This window comes from Vidua macroura, chromosome 5, assembly GCF_024509145.1.
Source record: "Vidua macroura isolate BioBank_ID:100142 chromosome 5, ASM2450914v1, whole genome shotgun sequence".
Taxonomy (NCBI): domain Eukaryota; kingdom Metazoa; phylum Chordata; class Aves; order Passeriformes; family Viduidae; genus Vidua; species Vidua macroura.
The window spans coordinates 19,224,457-19,237,585 of record NC_071575.1 but is presented as its reverse complement, the minus strand read 5'-3'; the positions used below and the strand labels follow the sequence as shown (position 1 = coordinate 19,237,585).

The following is a 13,129-nucleotide window of genomic DNA, read 5'->3' as shown; positions in this document are numbered from 1 at the left end:
CACATCTTCAGTATATTATAGAGGGAGCAAAAATACATATATGAAAGTATACTTTGGATTTAATACAAAATTATTTTTTTAGAAAAATAAAGAAATGGTTCATTGTTCCCAAACATCATGTACCCAGTATTTAAGGCATGTAGGTACGTTTAAGAATCCACCCCATCAGGTGTCTTTTTGCATAAAGTAATAGACATAAGCTGTCAAAACTCCTGGGGGAATTAGTGATAGTTAAAAGACGCTTTGGTAACTTTTTGGTAACTTTTACTTTGGGCTCATGACCATTTCTGTACACCCCAAACATTTGAAGTCTGGCTCTTAGGGAGATTGAGGTCTCTCCTGACTCTGACTTCATAACTGGGACAGGAAAGTGGGCTTAGTTTTTCAGATCTTTTCCAAGACTCGGTGAAGAAAGCGCTCTCAGCCTGTGAGTTATACAAATATCAGAAGTAATTCAACCAAAACCTGATTCAGTTTCAAGAGAATTTCAGTTGAAGGGAATTATTGCAAGTTCCCCAGTCTTGTGTCCCACCTTTCAGCTGACCATATATTATCGACACTTTTCTAAGGTAGTACCTTGGTATACTGAGTTTCCCAGGCAGATCAAAGATGACATATTCCAGTTCCATATGCGGTTTGAAGTATCATCTCCTTAAATTTTGATGCAGTCAGGTTGGTATGTACTATTTACATTATTGAATAGATTGGCAGTAAGTACCTGCCTTAGTTTAGGTACTTCTGATGTTAGTTTCTTCAGAACCAGTAATTTCAAACAGTAACAAAAAAATAAATACCATGTACTTGCTTTACTTTCATTGCTTTCCCTCTGGCTGCATGGGCTCCACCAGGGGATGATGATCTGGAGGCACTGAAAGCCAAGAACATCAAGCAGACAGAGCTGGTGGCTGACCTGCGTGAGGCCATTCTCCAGGTGGCACGGCACTTCCAGTGTGTGGATCCCAAGAACTGCATAATTGTGAGTGGAAACAGCTGGATCTGCACTGCTATGTGCTCCAGGCATGGGTTTTGAGTGTTCAACACAGGACAAGGCTGTTCAAATGCTCTTGAAGTGTGGGCTTGAGAAACAGCATGCCAGGTGTTATGGCTGGAGGGTGAGGCTTGCTTAATTCATCTGTGGTGGAGGGCTGTGCTGAGAGGTTGTCTGCTGTCTAGGAGCAGGAAAAGGTTTGGGAACAAGAGCAGGCAAGCTTTGGCAGACAGTCACCTGTGGACTTTGATTCCTCTCTGCTCTCATGTGTGTACCTGCTAGGATCTGACCCCAGACTACAGCATGGAGAGCCACCAGCGGGACCACGAGAACTACGTAGCCTGTTCCCGCAACAGGCGCCGCCGAGCCAAGGCACTGCTGGATTTTGAGCGCCACGATGATGACGAGCTGGGTTTCCGCAAGAACGACATCATTACGGTGTGTCAGACTGTGGACAGGCATCACGGGGAACAAGCAGACCCAGCTTGTTTGGGACGCTATGCTACCTCTCCTGCAGGGGAAAGAAGGGAGGAGATAAGCTCAGAGTCCAGTTAGGAGCCCAAGAGAAGCAGCCGGTGCTCCTAGGGACTGCCCGGGGATGAGGCAGTGTGTTCCTGTGAGTGTTGTCCTGTGGGTTGTTCTCGCTGCCGCCAGGTCCCTTTCCTGGCTGCTGCATGGCTGTGCAAAAGATGGATTTTGTCCAAGCCAAGTCCCAGTTTAACGCTGCACACTGAATTGTGATACGACTGTAAAAGCATCCATTTGCATTTAACTGTGAGCATCCCATCTAAAAGTGGGGAGAAGAGGATGTTTGCAGTAGCTTTGTGCCCTTGAAGGCCCTGGGCCACATGAAAAGAGAGCATTGGCAAAGCAGTTGAGAAGAAAGCACTTCCTCATTGTGGACACACAGCCAGGCAGCTGTACCCCTCCTGCCACTGCAACCTCTTCAACTGGTATTTTTCATTCCCTCTTTTTCAGATCATTTCCCAGAAGGATGAGCACTGTTGGGTGGGAGAGCTGAATGGACTGAGAGGTGAGAACAGGATGGGTTGCACTGGGGAGAGTGTGGATGCAGAGCATCCATTCATCTACAACAACTGCTCTGGCAGCAAAGGCTCTGCCAGGTACCCAGAGTATCTGCTAGGGGCAAAGGAAACGTATGAGAGCAGTCATGCAGCAGTGACCTGGTTACTTCTTGCAAACAGCAAATTTAGGCTCCATCCTCCTGCCATGGGGTGGTTGGGTGCATGTCACCACTGCTGCGTATGAGCAGCGTCCTGCAATTGACTTTCTTGTGCAACTGCCTTAGTTATTGTGATTTTGAGGCAGCTTGCTTCCTTCTTTGGGGGTAGGCCCTATGAACTCTGATTTTTATCTCAGCTCCCACTGGGCTTAGTGTAAGGATTTCTCAGTATCTTTGTCAGGCTTATCTCTTTGTTTACTCTTTGTAGGTTGGTTTCCTGCAAAATTTGTGGAGATCTTGGATGAGCGGAGTAAAGAGGTACTTAAAAACCCCACCATTACAAAAAAACCTTCACATTTAAAAAAAGGGTTATGTCATAACTGAAAAAAAACACAGTTGAAAAGAGCCATAGATTTCCCTCCTTCAGTCTTGTTTGATTTCTCTGGCCATTGAGTGCTTTGTGATGTGATCAGGCAGCTTATCTTCCTAAGCCTGTTTGCTCAACTCCCTCATGCTGACCAAGTGGAGAATGAAGGCCCCAGAGGGCTGCCGAGGCACCTGTGTGGAATGCCTGGGGTTGCAAGGACCCTAGAGATGAGGAAGCAGGGCAGTGATTCTATCTGCTCCCAGCTGCCTGTGTTCTTTTACTCCTTTGAGGCTGTACCTATGGATCCTGCTCATGCTTTGTGACCATGACAGTAAATTCTTCCCAAGCAGCTGTGCCCAAGGAGACAATCTGTCTTAGTTCCTCTTACAGCTGGCAGTGATGGGATGGCATTTATCTATAGGAGATACTTCAATGTGTCCTCAAGATTCGGGTAGTGTGTATGAGACAAACATCAGCAGCTGTTGACCTCATCAGTTTTCAGGGGAAGTGGAGAAGGTCCAGTTCTCTTTCTTCTCAGCATTTGGGGAGTGAGGAAGAGCTCAAAGGCTGACCCAAGTCCCCCTAGAGAAGCCCTCAGAGAGATGTCAGTATTGACATATTGCTTCCTTCCCCCTCTCTCAGGGCTGGCTTCTTAGATGCAGATCACCTCTCTGTGCAGAGAAATGTCCTGCACTGCTGAGTGTTTCTCCTCCTAACTGTAGAAACAGAGAGGATCCCACTTATGGGTGTTAGCAGTGTGTCAGTGTGATACCTCAAAGTGGTGTACCCCCTGACCTGGAAATTCCTATTTGGTTCTGTTTGTCTTGACTTTTAGCAGTTTACAGAGTCCCAGAGACCTTCAGTGCAAGTCTCTCTCCACACCTTAGCTCAGTCAGCATCACACCATCACATTCCTGTGTGCTGAATGCTGCCAGGATGGTGCTGGGGTCACTTGTGTGATCTCCTGGGCGCCACCTAAACACAAAGACCCCAGGAGATCCCTTGCAGTAGCACAGAACATGGAGCCTTATGCAAGAGCATGACAGGTAGAGGAGGGAAGGGATTCTGGCAGGCACCTGGGAGTGGAATTGGTCTGTGCAGAGGTGTGGGTGAGTGGACCACCTCCACCTCTCTTCCCCCTGAGAGCTGGCTCTTCCTGTTCCTCAGTATTCCATTGCTGGAGATGACTCTGTCACAGAGGGAGTGACAGACTTGGTGCGAGGGACACTCTGTCCAGCCTTGAAGTCCATATTTGAACATGGATTGAAGAAACCATCTCTGCTGGGGGGGGCCTGCCACCCTTGGCTGTTCATTGAAGAGGTGAGATGTCCCAGTTCCTTTCATGGGGCAGTGTTGTCAGGGGGCTGAGGTGACTGGTTGTAGGGCAGGTGTGCTGAGTGTCCCTCTGGTCCTCCAGGCTGCAAGCCGGGAAGTGGAACGGGACTTTGGCTCCGTGTATTCTCGCCTTGTGCTCTGCAAGACTTACAGGTCTGTGCCCTGGTCCTCCGTGCTCATCAAACGGATGCTGCTCTGCACCTTGGCAAGGCTTGGTCTGCCCCATGCTCCTGTGGGTGTGGTGTCAGCAGGCTGCTGTGCCTGTGCTGACCTGGGGCTTATAGTGGCTCTTGTCCCTTCCCCTGGGCCCCTGTGTTTGATTCTGAGTCTGTATGTGGCTCTCACGGCTGCGGGGGCACCCCTGGGCTCAGCAGTAGCACGAGAATTGTTGGAGTATGAAGCAGGAAAGGCCTGCATGTGCTCAGGGTGACTGGAGCTAGCTGGGTCTCTGCTGTGATCTTTACAGGCTTGATGAAGATGGCAAAGTCCTCACTCCAGAGGAGCTGCTTTACCGGGTGAGTGCTGCCTCAAGCCCAGCCAGAGCCTGGCTCCTACTTTGGGGACGTTTCCTATGGAGACTGTTGGAGGGAGATGCTCCAGAGTCTCCCAGGCCTTCCCTTAGCCCCTCTGGTGCTAGCAGGGGGCACTGGTGGGGGTGGGAGCTCCAGGGAGGGCAGCATTTGGCTGCGTTGCTGAAGTGGCTGCCCAGCAGTAACCACACCTTCCCTCCCTGCAGGCAGTTCAGGCTGTGAACATGACACACGATGCTGCACATGCACAGATGGATGTGAAGCTTCGTTCTCTCATCTGTGTTGGACTCAAGTGAGTCATCTGGCCCTGGTACCCTCAGCATTTTGGCTGCAAAGAGCTTGGGAAGGGGCAGAGTGGGCTTAAGGGCAGCAGTGGTTTCAATCTTAGACCACGGCATCATTTTCCCCCCCTCTCACTGCAGCCACTGGGAGAGACTTGTTCCTTGTGTGTTGTGCTGGCCTGATTCCTAGGTGGAAGAAGGAGCTCCTGTTGTATGTGGTGGCTCACACAAGTTTATGGGGTTATCCTGTTCCCACTGGGGACAGGGCTGTGGATGGGGCTCAAAGCTTGGGCTGAAAACAGACTACTCCAGAGGGATGGGGTTTCTTTCCTGGCTGCAGCTGAGTAACGAGCCTATACCCCATTGTTGCAGTGAGCAGGTGCTGCATTTGTGGCTGGAGGTGCTGTGTTCAAGCCTGCAGACTGTGGAGAAGTGGTTCCATCCCTGGTCATTCCTACGCAGTCCTGGTTGGGTGCAGATCAAATGTGAGCTGAGGTGAGTGTCACAATGGCATGTCCCCATGCCAGTGTCTGGAATAGATTTCCTCTTCTGCAGGAGGTGGCCCTCACTATGGTTGGGTTTGGGCCCTCTCCAGTGAGTTGCAGCATAGGCTGCCCAGACATCCCAGCCATAGAGATTTCCTGCTGTGTGCTGAGACAGCAGGAAGTCTCTGGACAGTTTGTTTGTGAGGCACTGTGCTTGCCTGATCCAAGAGCAGAGCTTGGCTCCTGGGGTCCTGTTGTGACAAGCAGGCAGCCTTTGCCTGCCAGCAGCTTCCTGCTGTACACCTACTCTGATGGAGAGTTTGCCTTGTCAACCCCACTGCTCTCCATGTCCTTTGCTAGGTAGTCTAAGTCCAAGCAGGGAGCAGGGAATGTGCTAGGGAGACGGTTGGACAGTCACTGGCTGGGAAGGAGTCCATCACCCACTGACTCCCTGGTTAGGTGAGGGAGTGGTGTTGGGGCCTGAAAGCAGCTTCAGTGCCTGAGCTTACACAAGGCAGTCACTTGGAGTCCAGGACACACATCCCTGGGGCTCTGGGCATCCATGCTCCTGGCCCTCCTGCACTCTGCAAAGCCAGGTGAAGTTCCAGGGAGCTGGAAGGCAAATCCCCACTGCTCCAAATCGCACTGCCATCACCACTGCTCCAGCCTGGTTCCTGCTGTCGTTCAGGGGAAGCTGGCCTTTGTGTGCACCACCCACTTGCCTCAGGCCCCAGTGGGAACATCTGTAGCCAGAGCAGGCCTGTGTGTGCACACTGCCAGGTGTGGTGTTCTCAGCCTGCTGCTGAGTGGGAGACGGTTTCTGCCACCTCTAGGCCGCTGTGTCGCACAGCATGGGGGCAGTGCCAGTTGGGCATAGCCAAAGGACCGAGGGGGACTGGTTCATGTCTTACATCGTACTTCTCCCAGCCAGCAAGGGAGCTCCCTGTGCTAGCCCCTTAGAGCACTTCTGCTGCAGGACACTTCTCTTGCTCCAGGGAGAGGGAGGACGCTCCAGAACTCTGAGGTGCTACAGGAAGGGCTCTGCTTTCTGGACAGGAACCTGCCATCTGCCATTGCCAGCTGCGTGCAGCCCTCAGCCAGGCGTGTCTGCAGTCCCGCAGAGCTCGAGGCTGCCGTGCCTCCCTGTGCTGCTGCACCAGGCTCTGTAGGGGCTGCACTTGAGTCACATCTTCAAGCTCCTTCTTCCAGCTTGGGCCTGGGAGGATGTGAAGCCCAGCAAGGAGGGAGAAACAGGGAATGAGTGACTGCTGCTGTCTTTTCAACACCATCAAACAAGGAATTTCATCCTTGTAAGCTTAGTGGCATGCCAGGACAAGCTGAGGAGGCAGTGTTATTTGTGTGCCTGGGGCAGCAGTTGTGGGCTGGGAGTGTGGTCTGGGGGGGTCTGTTTTAACATCGCTCTCTTCTGGCTTTGTTGCAGAGTCCTCGGCAAATTTGCTTTCAGCCTCTCTCAGGACTGGGAGCTGCCAATAAAGAGGGAGGTGAGTAAGTGGCTGCTCTCATTCTCTCACTGAGCCAGGGGCTTCACTTACTGCCTCCCTCTCCCAGCTTTGTGCTTCAGCCCATCCTCTGCCTTCTCTGGAGCCAGCTCCAGAGGCTGTGGATGGGGCTGCTTTCCCTGCCAGGGCAGGCTGTGCAGCAGGAGCTGTGGGGCAGTGATGGCAGAGGGGGCTGCCTGTCCTGCCCAGCTGGGGCAGAGGGAAGTGACAGGCTCCCTTTCCCCCATGCTCTCCAAACCACAGGCCTCTCCCTGTGCCAGCTGTGTAAAAGTGGGAAGTGCAGGAAGCTGCTCTGTCTGGGTGCCAGAGCCTTGGCATGCTCAGGCTCTGCCTGCAGACACAAGCTCCCCTTTTCTGGGTGTGGTGCACTGACCCACGTCTCTGTGTCATCCTGCAGGAGAAGGAGAAGAAGCCACTGAAGGAAGGGGTGCAGGACATGCTCGTGAAGCACCATCTCTTCAGCTGGGATATAGATGGGTGACCCCCACCCCACCCCATCCTGGGGACTTTCTCAATGGCCACACTCTTCTCCTCCACCCCCTCATGTCTCACCCCCTGCCCTTCCCCACCCCACCCCGTTGTATCTGTAACAAAATCCCCCCTGGGGGCTGCCAAACCACCTGGGACAGATGGAGCAGTGCTGAGAGGCTGAGCTGCAGACCCGAGGGGTCTGATAGTTGAGGGTGATGCTGCAAAGGTACAAGTGTGTTCTGGCTACAAAAAGCAAGTGCCCCCTCCCACCTTTCCACATCTCTGCCACCCCCATTTTCTACTTTCCTCAGCCCTGCCTCCCCACCAGTGCCCAGGGGAGCAGCCTGGCTGGGGCTATTGTGCCCTGCCCCATGGGCCGGCAGTGATGTGTGGGGATGTGAGCATGTCTGTGGCTGGAGCTGTGGGGAAGAGATGGCCCTTGTGGGGTGGCTTTGATCCATGAGAGCTGGTGCCATTGAGAGTTGGCACTGTAGCTGCATGTGGAATTGGGCTGGTGAGAGACTCACTGCTGTACAGAATCAGGGAGAGCACATCCCCTCTGTGCCAGCCAAGGGCTCCCCTCTGCTGGAGGACATGCGGACAAGTTCCTTTGACCTGGAGCTGAGAAAGGGGAAGTGACATCAGTTTCATCCCACCTCACTGGCACTGGTGTGGGGTGTTGACAGGAGTTGCCCAAATTTACCAGCCTGTTACCACTGTAACAGCCTTAGGGGATGGTCATTGCCTACTCTGGGAGCAGACAAAAACCACCTCTCCTCTAAACAAGAGTGTTTCAAGCTGTCATTTTAATCTCTAGATGATTTTTACTGTTAACCAAAAAGCTGTAAATTTACTCCAGGAACATGTATATTTTGGCACTGTTGTAGCTCAGGACAAGGTTTAGGTTGGAGCTGGCTCAGGGAGACTAATTCGTCCTCCTTGCCCTGCGATGGCAACGGGGACGTGGGTCAGGAGTGGAGAATTGCTGCTTTGTGGTGGTGGCTCTGGATATGGAGTCTGTGACTTTCTACTGAAAGCGCTTGTCTGTGAGCACAAACTACTGATGGGATGACACTAGATTCTTACTTTCCTTTATTTGGTGGGTTTGTAAATAAAAACTGTGTCTTGGGAGAGTGCTGGGCTTTATCTTTTTTTGACAGGGCCAGGACTTGGTTTAATTTTTCCTTTCTGGCATTTGACAATGGTGATCCCATTTCTGTGCCGGCACCGAGGGAGCTCCTTGCATTGGAGCAACCCACAAGGCCAGGTGCCAGTTCTGCAGAGCAGGAGCCAGTTCTGCTGCCAGCAGTGGCAGCCCTGCCTCACCTCTGTGCCACCAGCCTTAAGAGCAGGTCCACAGCAGAGCCCCAGAAAAGCCAGAAATACTGGAAACTATGGGTTGTAGGGACACTGCAGGGGGAGGACCCTTAGGAAAGTCAGAGGGGCTAGCAGAAAGTAGGGCTGGGTGGTGGGGACAGCAGAGTTGTCTGTACAAGAAGTGTCTCTGGAAAAAGAAGGTGTAGCCTGAGCTGCAAAGTGGGACAGTAACAGGGCACTGGGAGAACTGTGTTTAGAAGTCCAAGCTTGTGGGAGGATGGAAGTTGCAGCGTATGTTCTGATTTGAAAGTGAGTGTCTTCAGTGAAGGTAATTCCTTTGGAATGTGGCTGTGGAAGGCAATGTCACCTCACCACCACCTGCAGTGCAGACCAGACTGCTGGGCTGGGGGAGACTCATAGCTGTCCCTGGTAAAACCTGCTTCTGGTTGCAGGTTAGGTAATTTCCATACACTGAGGGAATCTCCCTGCAGCTGAGAAGGATGAGCCACCACCACTTAAGCTGCTTTTTTCAGGTTTGAGAAAGACATGGAGGGATCACCCACCCTTAGCTGGAAAAGGCAGAATGGCCCCAAGCCCTCCCACCAGCATAGCAGAGAAGTTTTTGAGAACGTGGCTGTTTGGAATTTTTTTAATAAAATGGATTTTTTTTTTCTTCAAATATTTGTAACTGAAAAAATAATTCAATTTAAAGATCCATTCTCTCCCCCATTAACTTGTCACTTTTATCCTTTTCCAGTTGAATACTCACTCTGGATCTGATGCCCCAACACCATCCAACTCTGATGGTGCTGATCACTCCTCGCCGTTGGCTGCATAGTGGAAGGGAGAGTGCGTGCTAGTCAAATACACATTACAAACAAGTAGTGGTTACAGCAGAAAGATTCAGGATTACATTCAAGGTAGAGGCAGAACATCAGACTTCATTTTTCCCAATGGGTGCAAAAATGTATGTCCAGGGGAATACCTCTTCCAACAAATAACTATTGAACTATTATTCAAAGAAATAATAGTAAGAAAGCAGAGAACTGGGCAAGCCTGCTCTGGGTACTGTTTGGGGAAAAGACTTTCTAACATTTCCAGGGCTGAGGCACCACCTTCCCCTCTGCCCACAGGCACAGGGTTAGCACTCACTCTCCTGGCAGAAGCCCCTTGTGCAGAGGGGCTCCCACAGGTCAGCCAGGCTCCTCGGGACATGAGGCTCATGGTTCTGTATCCTCTGGGCTCCTTGAAGCTCTTCAGCCAATGCAAGTACGTTGGGCAAAGTCAGGGTCACTAAATTCCTACAGTTTCACACCTGATGGTGGATGGGTGAAGGTGAAAGGGAGCAGCTGTGAGCTCAGCCTTCCACCAGCAATCTCTGGGAAGGGCAACACTGCTATTAGGCATTGGCATCTTTCTGCCAATCACTGGAGTACCTGGCCCAGGGCAAGGAACCAGGGCTGGGTCAGGCCAGGACTGCAGCTGGAGCGCTCCCACCTTCCTCTAGGAGCTCACTGCACTTTATTGATAATTTCCTCCTTTATTTAATAGCTGCAGAATTGTAATTATTTGTACCAAAGAAATCACACAGCTGGTTTTTGTGGGGGCTACTGCAACTATGGGCGAGAAGAACCTGATTTTGCTTGAGTCTGACAAACAGGCAGCCTCACTTTTTCCCCCTAGCATCTCAGAGATCCTCCCACTCCCCCCATACTTTCTTCCTTAGAAACTCCTTGCCTCCTTCCCCCACAGCTGGGCAGCTGCCCCGGCAGAGCTGGTGAAAGCTCTGTAAGGTGATTGCTAAGTACTCACTGATCCCAGTGAGCACCTGGGCTGCACCAGGAGAGAATTCAGGGAAGGCTCAGGAGGATAAAGGGGGTGGCCACCAGACTCTTATTCTGATTTTTAGGATGTGACACTGTAGCTTGAGGAATAGAAAGTCTGTGGGGAAGGGGGGTGGTATCCTCAGACACTGAGGGAAGCAGATAAGAGGCTCTAACTTGCTTACAGCTCAGGGCCAGAGGAGAGAAGAGGGGAAAGAAAGGAAGCTGCCAGCAGGCTTCCCCTGCAAATGATTAAGAGTGGCTCCCCATGCAGTTAACAAGCAAAGGGCTCAGGAAAGCAGGAGTATCTCTCAGCTGCAAACAGGCATGGCCCTACGCTGCTGCCAGTTCAGTGGCTGAGGGAGAGCACATTGTGCAGGGCTGGCATTCACCTGCCTCGCCATGGAGCAGAGGTACCAGCACCCCTGTGGCACAGCCTCTCCCTGGGAAGAGGACCAGGTACCAAAGTTACAGGGAAGCGGCAGCACGTAGCTCACAGCTACCCCTCCCCAGCAGGAAGCTCTGCAGCGCAGCATGGGGGAAAGGTGGGGACAGCATCCTCGGGGAGATATTGAGAAGGATTTCAGTTGATCCTTTCATTGCCTGAGCAGGTCAGTACCTCAGTCTGCACGACTTCAGAAGCCACACCTTCCCCCACCTCACTCAGTGTGAGCAGCCTAGACCCAGCTCAGGGCCAGAGCAGGGACAGCCTTGTGGCAAGGTGGCCACATCCACGTAAACCATGTCCCACCTGCTCAGTGTGGCCATGAAATTCTAAAATAACAGGAGTAACAGCACAAGAGCAAGCCACAGGCCTGGTGTTCTACCACAGAGCCCTGCCCAAGAATAGCATTGTCATGGCTCTGAGGTCCTGGGGGCTTGTCCACCCCCTGCTCAGTCTGCAGATCCCCCAAGGCACCAGCCTGGGCCCCCACAGGGACACAGAGCACCAGCTCAAAGTAAGCAGCCATTTACTTTTGCCTTTTACCTTGTGGGACTGGAGGGAGGGAAGAGCAGAGGTCAGCTGCCCAATACTTGCTTTCAGGCTCCTCTCCAGAAAGAGGCCCTCACAGTCACTGAGCCAGGACCTGTGCTGTGCCACACAACACTACTCTTACAGTCCCACTTCCCCTTCCTTGCCTATGGGATCCAACATCCATCCCCAGCTGCTGCTTTCCACTGGGGCATGTGCTACAGTGAAGCACCAACACAGCGAAGGCAGGAGACAGATTGCACATGGCCCCCAATGATATGTTACTGATTGCCAGCTGTGCCCCTCACCTGCTCCACAGGACAAGCAGGTGCTTTTGTGTCCCCGCCCAGGCTGACTGCCCTGCTCACCTGGGGATGTCACGAGTGCTGTAGGAGCTGGGGGCAATGGGCTGTGCCTGACAGCACATTTTAACATATAAGGACTTGATTTTAGCACCTTAAAAACCTGTTTTGCAGCCCAAAGCAAGTGAAGCTAGCAGGCAGGCCAGCAGGCCTCTGCCAAGCTCAGCAATATTTGGGAAACCAGCTTAGACATTACCAGGTTGGTGGGGAGCCCTGGTTCCCTTTGGCTACATTTAGAGAAGGTGCCTGTTCTGCCCAGCTCTTCCCAGCCCTGTGGCAGATCAGACCCTCCCCTGACAGATGGCAGGTGGTGCAGAGGGCAGCTGCTCTGGGCCCCAGGCAGCCCTCCTGCCTTTGTATCCTGCTCCAGAGGTAGAATCCCCTTCCACAACCATTAAGACCAACCGTGCTGGGGCAGCACAACCCCCTTTATCCGCCAATCCCAGGATGGCGCAGAGTGCTGCTTCTGGAAACAGCTCAGGCCCAGTCATGCTCTGTCCCACGTGAGGGAACAATATGCTGCCATTGCTCCTGCCTGGAGGAACAGGGGCTGCTGGCTCTGCTCTCACCCTGGCTGGGCCAGGCTGTGTGGAGTGGGCAGGAGGCCACCAGCCCCACAGCTCCTCCTGCGTCTTGTCGCCCCCAGCAGCCATTCTCCCTGCCCTGGCCTGGCCCACTGCCGGCTTCACGCAGGAAGGACACTGTTAGGGGAGGAGTACAAATACTAGGAGCTCTTTCTTTTTTCTTTTTTTTTGGTTGACTGGCCTCTTTCCTCTGCATGCCTGTGCCCTCCCACACCCATTCCCTTCAGTCTCTGCTCACAGAATTACAAGCAAGAATCCCAGTGCAGCTGCAGATCATGTCCATCAAGAAAGTCTGTGGAAAAGAGGCTGGGCGCCGTGGTGCTCAGGGGAGCCAGGCTCATGACAGAACCCCCTGGCAGCTCCAGCCAGTCCATGCTGTCCAAGTTAGCCTCAGCCAGATCCAGGGCTATGCCCCCAGACGGCTCGTGAGCAAAGTGCAATTCTGAGGTGTCCATAGGTGAAGGCGGGTGGTCCAGGATGGCCGAGCTGCTCAGCATCTCACTGTGGAGGTCATCAATGAGGGACAGGGGCTCCGGCCCATCATGGCCTGCCGTCAGCAGCGGGAGGCCGGTGCTGCTCTCCAGGAAGTCCTCCAGCCGGCCCACAAGCACCGGCTGCCCCAGGGACACCGGCGCCGCCAGCTCAGAGGAGTGGTGGCTGCTGGGCGGTGGGGAACAGGCCGGGGCCACAGGTGGTTCTTTCCCAGCTGGGGATGACTGATCCTTGAAGTCAGCAGAAATCTCTGTAGAGGGAACAAACAGGCCAGGTAAGGAAAAGTCTGGCTGAATACCAGAAGGATCCCTCCCACCCACCAGGGCCACAGACACCTCCCAGACTAAGCCATCACTGACCACCGGCTGGGATGAGGAAACATCCTGTGCCCATGCTTGCCTCACTATGGGGAGTTTTC

At 52.9% G+C, this 13,129-nt stretch overlaps 2 protein-coding genes across 5 annotated transcripts in view; one reads left to right on the top strand and one right to left on the bottom strand.

The window, feature by feature from the left end:
- The window catches only part of SGSM3 (small G protein signaling modulator 3), a 29,292-nt gene extending 20,999 nt beyond the window's left edge, over positions 1-8,293 (top strand). For all 4 annotated transcript variants that reach the window (XM_053979140.1, XM_053979139.1, XM_053979141.1 and 1 more), the window contains 11 exons: positions 849-976; positions 1,271-1,426; positions 1,967-2,021; positions 2,440-2,489; positions 3,706-3,858; positions 3,956-4,026; positions 4,340-4,388; positions 4,610-4,695; positions 5,057-5,179; positions 6,611-6,671; positions 7,087-8,293. In XM_053979140.1, the coding sequence (XP_053835115.1) occupies positions 849-976; positions 1,271-1,426; positions 1,967-2,021; positions 2,440-2,489; positions 3,706-3,858; positions 3,956-4,026; positions 4,340-4,388; positions 4,610-4,695; positions 5,057-5,179; positions 6,611-6,671; positions 7,087-7,170 (1,016 nt within the window). In that variant the 3' untranslated portion in view covers positions 7,171-8,293. The remainder of the gene's footprint in view (positions 1-848; positions 977-1,270; positions 1,427-1,966; positions 2,022-2,439; positions 2,490-3,705; positions 3,859-3,955; positions 4,027-4,339; positions 4,389-4,609; positions 4,696-5,056; positions 5,180-6,610; positions 6,672-7,086) is intronic.
- Positions 8,294-9,112: 819 nt separating this feature from the next.
- The window catches only part of MRTFA (myocardin related transcription factor A), a 93,417-nt gene continuing 89,400 nt past the window's right edge, over positions 9,113-13,129 (bottom strand). Inside the window, exon 16 of the mRNA XM_053977457.1 lies at positions 9,113-12,961. Within this exon, the coding sequence (XP_053833432.1) occupies positions 12,462-12,961 (500 nt within the window). The 3' untranslated portion in view covers positions 9,113-12,461. The remainder of the gene's footprint in view (positions 12,962-13,129) is intronic.